The sequence below is a fragment of the Heterostelium album genome, assembly GCF_000004825.1.
Source record: "Heterostelium album PN500 unplaced genomic scaffold PPL_scaffold6, whole genome shotgun sequence".
In the NCBI taxonomy this organism is placed as follows: domain Eukaryota; phylum Evosea; class Eumycetozoa; order Acytosteliales; family Acytosteliaceae; genus Heterostelium; species Heterostelium album.
In genome coordinates, this window is record NW_008805068.1 from 946,074 (window position 1) to 957,901 (window position 11,828).

The window sequence follows — 11,828 nt, forward strand, 5'->3', positions numbered from 1 at the left end:
TGAAAGTTTTGACACTTGACACATATCCCCAATATCTTCAAAGTGTTATAATAATTAAAAAGAAAAGAAAACATGTTAGATTTTTAATTGTACATATACAAGTTTTTATTTTATTTTTAATTTTTGATAGCTATAATTCTGGGTGCTCCTTTTCGACTTTGGACAAATTTGCTTTAATCATAAAGCTGAACTTTTAAAAAAATAATAAGTTGGAATAAATAGTTATTCAAAACTAGTTCAATTTGAAATGTTGATGTTGCTATAAAGGGGTTTGTAAATTTGCTTTGAAAAATGATAATGTAAAAATCTTTGTGTCAATTCATTCACAAACACATAATTAATTTATTGTTTCAGAATTTAATTAAAAGAAAAAAATGAATGAAGTGACAAGTGATGTTTTAATTATTGGTGGAGGTTTGTCTGGTCTATATGCAGCAAGTCAATTGTTGATCAGTGGTACACTACTAAGAGTTGTATTGCTAGAGTCATCCGAGAGAATAGGTGGACGTGTCGCTCAGCTCAATGGAATGGTAGATTGGCCCGTTGAATTGGGTGGCGAATTCATTCACGGTGTGAATACAACCACCCATAGACTCATTGAATCACAACTATTCCAATTGATACCGGTATTCGATAAACCTCGTTCGTTTGCAATCTATTTGGAACGTGCCAATCAATTACATTATGCCGACGATATAGTTGTTAATGATCATGATGATGATAAAAAATCGAATGGTGGTTTATCGTTGGTTTTCAGCATTATGAAGGAACTATATAGTGGGGTACTAGATAGAAGTGCATCAGAGTTGCCTAGTAGTGCTCTTTCTTTACAAGACTATTTAATTTGGAGGGGTGTAAGCACGCCAATGTTAAGTGTCTTTGATGCATGGTTGGCAAAGATCTGGGGAACTAGCATCGATCGTCTTGGCATAGATTCATTGCGACGTGAACTTGCTAAACCAAATGCACTGTGCTCACCTACACCTACATTTAGACTTAAACAATCTACCAAGCAATTAGTAAATCATTTATCAAAAAACATAGATATAAGATTAAATAGCAATGTTCAGTCTATTATTTACAATGATAATAATATTGAGAACAAAGATAAAGAATCATTAATCAAAATTATTACTAAAGATAGTAAAGAATATTATTGCAAAAGATTATTAATAACAATACCTATTGATAAATTAAAACAATTACAATTCATTGATAACAAAGCAAATAATAATAATAATAATAAAAATAATAATGAACAAGTTAATCAACTTTATAAATCAATTAATAATATTGAAATGGGTAAAGCTATAAAAGTATTTATTAGATTTAGTAAAGCTGTTTGGCCTGAACAGTTGCAGTGTATGGTGTGTGCAGATTGTATGATATCTCAGATCTGGTTCGATGGTAAACCACTACGAGATGATACAGATCAGTATTTGGCATGTGGATTCATCGGTGGTGAATTAGTAGATGCTGCCAACCAACTGCAACCACCAATCAATAGTCAACCGGGCATAATCAAAGTGTTCTTGGATCAATTGAATAGAGTTTTCCAACGTAATGATTCACAATCTTATTATTTAACACATCATATACAGCAGTGGCCGAGTGCCTACAGTTATCCATCGGTTTTAAAACAACCAACTTTCAATCCATTTGAAACTATTTCAAAAGTAAGTATAAAAGATTAAAATGTTTTATTTAGAGAAACCTAACTATTTGATTTTCAATCATTACATATATAAATATATTTCTAGATTAATTTTGATAATAAAATATTCTTTGCTGGTGAAGCTACTGCATTTGAATTTGAGAGCTCATCTATTAACGGTGCAATAGAAACTGGTGATAGAGCACAAAAGTTGATATTAGATTCATTTATAAATAAATAATTAAATATTACAATTATTCTTTCATTCATCGATTTATTTGAATATTACATTTACAAAGGCCAAATTGAACCGATTACCTTCCCAGCTATAAATCCAATTGGGAATGGTCCTGCCACTGAAATATTCGGTTGTTGTTCGAATGGTAATAAATGTGATGTTGCTTCTGTTTCAACTGTATTTACATTTGAATGTTGTTTCTCTATCACTGTATTTGTTGTTGATTCTAAAGAAGAAGAAGAAGATGTTGTTGTTGTTGTTGTTGCTTTTGGTGCTGATGATTTATACATAAAATGACCTCTGGGAATGAGTGGTATCAATGGAAATAGATGAGTATCATGTTCGGTTGCAACAATCTTCCTACATATATATTTATTTGTATTCTTTGGATCTCTTTTTATTTTTGATTGAACTAAAGTTAGATTATTTATCATAATAATAATAATAATAATAATAATAAAACATTTACATTAATACAACTTGATCACCAGATCTATATCTAGTCGATAATTTATTTATCAGTAACCATTCATGTCTATCAGTATCGTGAAATACACTAACTACTTGATCTGATATAAATATAGGTAGTGGTACCAAAAATAATAGATTCGACCATTTCATTTCACTTTCACTTTCACTATCTGATTAATCATAATTATTAAATACGAAACAAGATCGATTAATTAGTTTTTTTATTTATTTTTTTTTAATTAGAAAAATTTGCAAATTATTCTAACTACAATTAGTACATTGATATTTAGTTATTATGAGGTATGAAGATATTCGAAATCCTATTATTAATTCAAAAGAACAAATGGTTGTGATTAATGATTATGAAGTTATCTTTGGAAGTTCATTAAAAATGAATTCAAATTAATAGCAGTTAAAAAATTTTAGAAAAAAAAAAATTCAAAAAACAAACACTCATCAAAGGATCTTCATACAATCACCTACTTTAACTACACCAAACAACAACAATTTCAACAAGACTTTGACCGATTTATTAAATACTTTACTATTAATTAATTTAATTAATTATTATTATATAAATATTTATATATATTTGCTTTTTTTTTTTTTTTGAAAAAGCTCTTAATAAAATATTATATATATTAAATAGTTTTAATATAGTCAGTCAAGCAATCATTGTAAAATTGTTAAATTAATTAACTATTTTATTATTTATCTATTAATAGTATAATAGTTAGTTTGTTTGTTAGCATAGTTGCTTACTTGTTTGTAACATAATAATAATAGTTCATTTTGTTGCAAATTTACTTTTTAAATTTCATTAATATTTAATATAATCAATCAGACAACAACAACAACAACAACAATTCAACTATAGTTATTTATAAATAGCAATAGATCTCGATCATTACAGTACCCCAATAAATCATTAACAATATATATTAATAATCTTTTTTGTTATTACCAAATTTTTTTTTAAGTTTAAAAAAAATCAATAACAGCAAAAAAGCAAAAACAAAAAAAAAAAAACAAAAAAAATAACAAAAAACATAATAATAGTAATAATCATTTTTTAAATAAATTAAAATAATCGTTTAAAAGTAGTAGTAGTAGTGTGGTAGTTAGTTAGTTAGTTAAAGTAGAGAATGACTGATATGGAAAGAAGATGGGATGACGATGATGATGACTCTCATCATAGATCACGATACAATGGTACAAAACAAGAGAGTAATAATAATAGTATCAATAATAATAATAATAGTAGCGGTAGTAGCAACAGTAATAATGGTAATGGAAGTAATGGTGGTGGTAATAAGGATGAAGACGATGAACCTGTCGATGAGTTTGGTCGTCCATTGAGACCAGGCAGAGAGAGTTCAGATAGTGATAGCGATCATGACTATCGATACAGAAGACGTTCCAGAGGTGACCGACGTGACAATAGATACTCACCGGACAACAATCGTGGTGGTGGTGGTGGTAGCGGAGGTAGCGGCAACAGAAAGCGTGATCACTCCCCGTCATCGATGAACGGTCCCGACAAGCGAACCAGAGGAGATACCTCTCCAAGAGATAACTATAGAGATAGAAGAAGAAGAGATGATTGGTAAGCACTACTATTATCATGATATTCAAACCTATTCAATGTCAATATATTAATATATTATAAATTTTGTTTGCTAATAATAATTAGGAATGATAGATCAAATGATTACAATGGTAGACAGTTGAATAGTTCGAATAATTCACGAAACAATGGAAGAGGCGATGAGAGATCGCTTTCTCCAAGTAAATCGTCGCAACAACAGCAACAGTCGAATACAGGCAGTACAGGTATGAGAAGACCAAAGAGAGGCGATATTTTCGAAGGCGGAGTATTTAAAACCTATAAACAGTTCCTCGACTATCAGGATGATTCGATAACACCAACTGATGCCGAAAAGAAATACGAGGAGTACAAATTAGAGTTTTCAAAGAGACAGGCACGTGTATTCTTCAAGGATCACCAGACCGAAGAATGGTTCCGAGAGAAATACGATCCTGTATTTTTAAAGAAGAAAAAGCTGGAAAAGATGGAGTTTGCAAAAACTAGAGTACCAGCTTTCATTACAATGTTAGATGATGGTAATGAATAATAATAATAATATCGAAACGTTTATTGTATTAATAATATTTATTTTATTTTATTTTATTTAGAAAACTTTAATTTCAATCTCACTGCAAAGGATAATATTAAGGACAGTGAAAAGTTGGTAAATAGTGAAGGCATGGAGATTGAACATGATGACACTAATGAACATGAACACACCGATAGTGAGCATCATCACGATGGAGAGGAGAAAACAAATAGCAATAATTCATCTAGTGATAGTACAACTACTACAACAACAACATCATCATCAACATCATCAAACAACACCAATAACTCTGCTGCTTCAGCAGCCAACAAGACACTATTTATTAAAGCAATATCACCGACTTGTACAAAAGATGATTTACTAGAGGTTCTCAACAAGGTTGGCACTGAAGAAGAGCCAGTCGTAGTCACCAAACTCACACTTTCTGAACCAATGAAATATAAGAACTTCTACCGTCTTGGATGGGTTACCTTTAAAACCAGCGAGTATTCGATGAAAGCTCTAAAAGAATTAAATGGTACCAAGGTAAGAATGATCATTAGATTTTTATTGATTATTTATTAATTTTTTTTCGTCAATTTCAATTATAGATGAGAGATTTTGAACTATATTTGACAATAAATAAACAGGTACCCATTGATACACAGAAAAAGTTTAGAATTACACCAAAGATTGCTTCGACAGAACAGAGAATCAGTGTGGATCTCAAACAAGCAACCGAGATTGCCAAGAATTTGGATGTCGATCGTGATATTTCAAACAATCCTTTGTGGACAGATCAGATTGAATCACTCTCAGAGATGGACAGACTCGATAGAACCATTCACTATTTGCGTTATGTCCATTTGTTTTGTTATTATTGTTCAGAGGAGTACGCCGATGTAGATGAAATCGAAAGAAAATGTGGTTCAGTACATCTCAGAAGACCAATCGGAGCTGAAGATACAACCACAATCACCGCCCCCAAACCAAGATCAGAGGAAATGTCTGACGAAATCACCAATGAATCAAACAACAACAATAATGAACAACAAGACCAAACCATGGATATTGATCAAAAACCATCAGAGGGTAAGCGAGTGAAGAAATGATAATTAATTTATTTGAATGAAATATTAATTTATTTTATATTTAGAAAATACATGGGTAACTAATTTAGATAATAATATTAAAGCTAAAATCGTCAAAATCAATAATCAAGAGCAATATGAATATACACAAGCCATTGCAAAGAGTGCAGAGGAATTTATTCAAATCAATACATTTAAAATGGAGGAGGAAAAGTACAGATGTTCTTTGTGTTGCAAATTGTTTAAGGGATCCGAGTATGTCAAGAAACATATCAATCTTAAGCACCCCGAGGAACTTAAAGAGGATTCACACAAGAAAGGAACGGAGGAACAATTCTTTTTAAATTATTTCTCTGATCCCAGGAGAATGATTCCACCAACCCAACAGCAATTGCTGTACTACCAGAATCCACGTGGTATGATGGCTGGAATGACACCTAGACCACGTTGGAACCCCACCCTAGGCACCTGGGAGCAACAGATGGTCATGCCTCAGATGATACCAGCTATGATCCCATCGACACCACCAATGGCAATGGGAGGTCAGATCTATCCAGTATCGCCACTGTTTAGCAGTCCCAATGTAAGAGGACGCGGACTTCCACTTCCAATGCCCGTGCCAATGAGAAGAGGTGCATACCCACAACAGGTAGGAGGACCACCCAACCAAGCGAGCGTGATACCATCACCATCACAAAATGTTCGTTATCGTCCATACCCATCTGCCGTGCCTCAGCAAAGAACCTCTGTACCTCTTCCTCCTGCTGATCCAAGAGGAATCAGAGAATACGTTGACCTAGATGCAGCCCCAACCGGTGCCATGCCAGAGATTGACTACACAGCCGCATTAAAACAATTTCAAAGTAAAAGAGCAAATCAATAAAATGTTCAGTTCTGTTAATTGAAAGATCAAATTAATAAAATCAAAGAATGCAAATTGATATTAAAATGCTAACTATAGTTTGTTAGTGGTGATACGAGTGGAGAGGATGTTATAACATTTTTATTATTGTTTTTCGTTATAATTTGACTTGATCATGATTGTTTGGTTAATTTGGGTATTGTGGGTATCTTGCATGATTATAGGTTTGTGGTTGTTGTCTGACTGGCTGACTATAGTAATAGTTCCAAGCATGACTGTTTGGTTCACTTGGAGGTGTGGTCAAATCTTGTTGTTGATACATTACGGTGGGTTGGGGATATACTGGATATGGGTATGATGGGTGTTGTTGAACATGGTATGGTTGTTGCGCGCCGTTCGACACATAACTTTGATATTCTACATTTTGATAGGTGGGTTGATAGTTATAGTATATTGGTTGTGGTTGAGGATAGGTATTATAATTTGGGTGGTGGAATGGCTTAGCTTTGTTGATAGTATTTACAAAGCTATTGAGTTGTTGACCATTCGTTTGGTAGGAATTTGACTTTTGTCGGAATGGTTTTGATTGTGAAGATAAATTACCACTATTATTATTGTTGTTGTTGTTGGTAGGTAAGGGTGGTGTGGTGGAAGTGGGAATGGTTGGGGGTGGTGATGGTGAGGAGACTGGCTGAGGTGGACTTTGGGATCTTCGGTATTCATCAACACCAGTTTGGATAACTTTAAGGTACTTATCAAACTCTTCGCGGTCTATGTATAGATTATAATTGAGAAAAGCCAACAGCTTTAACTCTAAAAAGTTGATTTCAGATAGAGAAACACCTCCGACCTGAGCATAGTATCGATTGTCCAGTGACTTTTCGTTTTGATACTTTGACGATAGTAGAGCACATGTCATGATAAGGCGGTGAATGTTGAGGTTGTTAAATTGGAATTTTGGATTGAGTCTTTTGAGTCTATCCAGATATATTACAGTGATGACAAAGATTTCCTCGTCAAACATGGTATATTTAAGAATTCTACGTAGATACTGAAATACAGAGATATTTGGCGATGATGCCGCGTTAAATGATGAGCTGATTGGGTCTTCGTCGGATTCTGGTGTCTCTGAATCCATTTGATTCTCAATAAACTCTGCTGTTACGTGAAGAAGTGGGAGATACAACTTGATGGATTCGTCGTCCATTACGATTGGGTTAATTTCGGCAGCGGAACTCGATTGCTTCTTGGCAACCTCGGCGACATCGGATGATGTTGCAGAACTGGATTCAGCTGCCTCCTTTGATGCCTCATCAATTGCGGCGCCAGCTGCAGTGTCGTGTGTAGGTGATAATGTTTTTGGTGGTGTCGTTATTGTTGTCTTTGCAATGACTGGCTTAGTGATATATGATTTATCTAATAAATTCGAAAGATTATCAACGCTGTTCTTATTAAATTTCTTTTGTTGTTGTAGGTTTCTAGAGTGGTTTCTATTGTTATTTGTTGAAGGTTGTTGATTATTAATAATACATAAAGAGTTTTGAGCTCTTATTATTTCTGATGATGCGTCACTACTGTTACAACTACTATTATTATTAAAGGTTTTTCTCTGATTCTTGTCGTTTCTATGATTGTATTGTTGCTGTTGCTGCTGCTTAAACTGCTTATTGGGATTCGAATTCATGGTTTTGAAGGGCTGAGTGGACTTTTGTAAAGATAGTAGAGATGGGGCCGATATTGACGATGGCAATCCTGAATATTCAGTTACTGGCTTTGGAGATGATGACTGTGATTTAGAATACATGGTTATATAAAAATTTTAAATTATGTAATTTTTATATGAAATATATATATTAAAGTAGTATAATTATAATAATAAAAAAAGAAATATATATGATTAAATTATTTTGTTGTTGATTATTGTAGCAAGGTGAAACTATTAATATAATAAAGTTTAAAATACTGATGTCTGTTTTGGAGCTGCCCTGCGAATTCGAGGTTGATCTTTAATTCTTTTCAAGGGGATATTATAGATATTATAGTCAACCAACATTCGGTAATGCTTTTTGCTGATACTTGTACAAAGAGGTAGAGATAATATCTAGAAAAGAATTGAAAATACTACTAGTAGGGGAAGAACTTCAAACAAACAAAATATATATATATAAATAATTTTGAAAGTAGAAGTTGATGCTGTTGCTGCTTGAAAATTTCTAATGTTACAATTGATTATGATTCGTTATGTTCTATTATTATATGGGTGTTCAGTTACTAATGATTATAATATGATATTACAACCTTTTTCTCTTTTTTTTTTTAATTTTATATGTATGACCAATCAAAATTTGCTATTATTACTATTATTTTTTTGTCGTAGATTATCGCCAACGACCAAACGCACTACCGCTACACTACTACTACTCCAATTATATTAACTTTTTGATTTGGATAATGAATCAAATCTTTAGCTGAATATAATATAGACTGTTCTTGGTACTCTAATAATTTGAAGTTGCAAATTGAAATAAAAAAAAAAATGAAGAATGTAGGTTAGTTAACCGTCCTATTGAATATGTGTAAATGTTTGCAATATTATTGTGAATTTAATTAATTTAATTGAAATTGAATTACATTTATTTTAAAATGATATCTTGTTGTTGCAATAACACATAGTTATACATGTTGAAGATTAATATGTTGAAATGAATATTGTCAATCATGTAGTTAACATCATACCTCAATTATACATATATATAAATTGAGTTTTCAAAATAATCAGCTGTTTATGTTTGTTATTGTTAATGTTGTTGTTGCAGTAGAATTTATTAAAATATATCTGTTATGATCTATTGGATAATGTAGGAATAAAATGTGTAGAAAACTGTGTTACTATCTGTGGTGTGTGTGTGTGTGTGTGTGTCAGTGTGGTATGTCTTTATGTGTGTAATTAATAAATAAATAAATAAATAAATAAATATATATATCAAGTGTGTATGTGTTGATTTTCTATTTATATTTGAAAAAAAAAATTTTTTTTTTTTTTTTTTTTGTCAATTTCTTGTTTTTATGAGCAAAACAGATATCTGTAGGGCTGGTTTTTGGTTGGGGGGATAATGATGATAGTGGGTTTATTTGTTGGTTTTTTTTTTATGCTCATCAGAGTGGGTGGTTATTTGAGAATTTACTTGGTTTGTACAGTGTCTCTTTGTTTTGATTCTATTTATTTATTCTATTGGTCAGATGTGAGTGTTTGTGCTGAGTTAACGTGTGGGTGGTAATGAAGAGTGAAGTGGTATTGGTTATTGGGGTGTGTCGAGTTGATAACTCATTCTAGACCCACACACCACGCTATCATAATCAACCAACTTTATTTGTTGAAGTTAGAATAATAATTGTCTGTTTGATTTTTTTTAAAAAAAAAACTAAATACTTTTAAGTAATTTAAAATTTAAAATCCTAACTTGTTGTTCTTGCTGTTGTTGTAGCTTTTTGCTATTTATGTATTTAACTAAAACTGTACACTGTGTGTGCAATACTAAAATTGTGTCCATTCTGTTCTGTTGTGATGTTGATAATGATGATAATGAAAATGATGATGATGATGGTGATATATATCTATGCTTAATCAAAAAAATAATAATTTAACAAATGCTTACCAAACTGTACTAATTATCATAAAAATAAATTTGTTACTAATAAAGAGTTATAAAAGGGTAGATAGATAATATATGATGTGAATTTATTGTTTTGAAATTTGTTGGTCACAATTTTTACGAAAAAAAAAGTTTGCAAACTTTTTTGTTTTCCTCTATTTATCCTGGTTTTTTTTGGACAATAAAAATCTCATCAATAGGGGGGATAAATAACGAAAAAATCAAAAATAACAAAAATTTTATCACTCAACAATTTCTTTGCAGCACCCATTATAATGGGTCCAAATTTTTAATAAAATGAGAAATATGCTTAAGGAATTTTTATCTTTTTGTTTTTTTTACTTTTTTTTTTTTTCACTTTTAGGTATGAGCATCACTTAATACCAATAACAGGTAAAATTATAAAAAGAGAGATCCGCGATCGATCGTAAAGAAAATAAAACCAAACACCAATAGTCTAGACTTGGTTTTGATATGGTCATAATACACTTTACAAATAAAAAACAAAAAAATAAAACCATCCAATAATAATAACAACTTGTTGTTTTTTTCGATGTCACAATTTATACGAATTGTTAGAAGGTTGTTAATACACATAACAAACCAACTTATCAAAGTCTAAAAAAAATGATTATTGGGCGCACTGTGAAGTGATTAGTCTTTTTTTTTATTTTCAAATCGAAAGGTTTTGGGTCAATGAACTAGATTGAGAAGTTCTTTCCAATAAACTTTGAAAATCTTATCTTAAAATTTCATTACATTGTGTTGAAGTTTATTTATTTGAACAACAATCACTTTTGAAAATAAAAAGATTGGTGTGTTGTGTTGAGCCCCATTACTTGAAGTGGTCCACTAGTAGTTTGAAAATTTTGTTGTTTTTTTTCTACAAAAAATAATAAAATAATAAAATTTAATTAAATAAACGAACGACCTCTTTTAATTAATGTGTGTGTTTTTGTAATAAATGAGTAGCAGTATTAGTAGATATACTTTGGCAATAATCAAACCTGATATTTTAATCAGACAATCGCAATGTCTTGATTCGATCATTCAAAAAATAGAAACAAAGTTTAACATTGTCAATAGAAAACAAATAGTTTTATCAATATCAGAGGCAGAGCAATTCTACAATGGTATGTGATCGAATCAATGAATACGTTTAGAAATAACATGTTATTCATTATCAATGGTATTATTAGAATATTAATAATAGAAAATAAAATAATAAACAGATCACAGAGGTAAATTCTTCTATGAAAGATTAGTGGGTTTCATGTCACGAGGTCCAATCATACCGATGGTACTAAGTGAAAAGAATTCACAAGTAGATTCAATAAAGAGTTGGAGAGAGTTTATAGGTCCAACACATGCTGAAAAGTAAGTCTATTGAAATGCGTTGAATCTAGATTGAATCAAATACTTATATAATGGAAAACAGTGCAAGAAAATTAGATTGTCTAAGAGGAGAATATGGTTTTTCAGATACATGGAATGGATTTCATGGTTCAGGTATATTTTAAATCTATAATGTTGTTTAATTCAATCTTGAAATTCATTAACAAATGTTGTTTTTATAGGTTCACATGATGAAGCTTTAAATGAGATAAAGTTTTTCTTTCCAGACTTTGATAAAACAAATCAATAAAAGTTATAAAGTCATTTGTATAGTTAGTTAGTTAGGATTAGTTCAATTAAATAATATTATGGATTCACTACTTTGTTGTACATATATTTACAAACAG

At 31.1% G+C, this 11,828-nt stretch overlaps 5 protein-coding genes across 5 annotated transcripts; 3 read left to right on the top strand and 2 right to left on the bottom strand.

Moving 5' to 3' along the window:
• Positions 1-374: 374 nt before the first annotated feature.
• On the top strand, positions 375-1,694 carry PPL_06956 (flavin monoamine oxidase family protein; the record flags this gene model as incomplete). The annotated part of the gene is made up of 2 exons (XM_020577806.1): positions 375-1,316; positions 1,395-1,694. The coding sequence occupies 2 exons, from the start codon at positions 375-377 to the stop codon at positions 1,692-1,694; spliced, it is 1,242 nt and encodes a 413-aa protein (XP_020432254.1).
• Positions 1,695-1,756: 62 nt separating this feature from the next.
• Positions 1,757-3,154, bottom strand: PPL_06957 (uncharacterized protein; the record flags this gene model as incomplete). Its single annotated transcript, XM_020577807.1, has 5 exons — positions 1,757-1,913; positions 1,950-2,252; positions 2,362-2,461; positions 2,837-2,907; positions 3,126-3,154. 5 exons carry the CDS (start codon positions 3,152-3,154, stop codon positions 1,757-1,759), a joined length of 660 nt encoding a protein of 219 aa, XP_020432255.1.
• A 354-nt stretch (positions 3,155-3,508) lies between these two features.
• PPL_06958 (C2H2-type zinc finger-containing protein) lies at positions 3,509-6,454 on the top strand (the record flags this gene model as incomplete). Its single annotated transcript, XM_020577808.1, has 5 exons — positions 3,509-3,969; positions 4,057-4,487; positions 4,560-5,026; positions 5,131-5,572; positions 5,637-6,454. 5 exons carry the CDS (start codon positions 3,509-3,511, stop codon positions 6,452-6,454), a joined length of 2,619 nt encoding a protein of 872 aa, XP_020432256.1.
• A 166-nt stretch (positions 6,455-6,620) lies between these two features.
• On the bottom strand, positions 6,621-10,357 carry PPL_06959 (cyclin-related 2 family protein; the record flags this gene model as incomplete). The annotated part of the gene is made up of 4 exons (XM_020577809.1): positions 6,621-8,087; positions 8,852-8,901; positions 9,864-10,053; positions 10,319-10,357. The coding sequence occupies 4 exons, from the start codon at positions 10,355-10,357 to the stop codon at positions 6,621-6,623; spliced, it is 1,746 nt and encodes a 581-aa protein (XP_020432257.1).
• Positions 10,358-11,050: 693 nt separating this feature from the next.
• PPL_06960 (uncharacterized protein) lies at positions 11,051-11,731 on the top strand (the record flags this gene model as incomplete). The annotated part of the gene is made up of 4 exons (XM_020577810.1): positions 11,051-11,219; positions 11,319-11,463; positions 11,525-11,595; positions 11,664-11,731. 4 exons carry the CDS (start codon positions 11,051-11,053, stop codon positions 11,729-11,731), a joined length of 453 nt encoding a protein of 150 aa, XP_020432258.1.
• Positions 11,732-11,828: the final 97 nt, after the last annotated feature.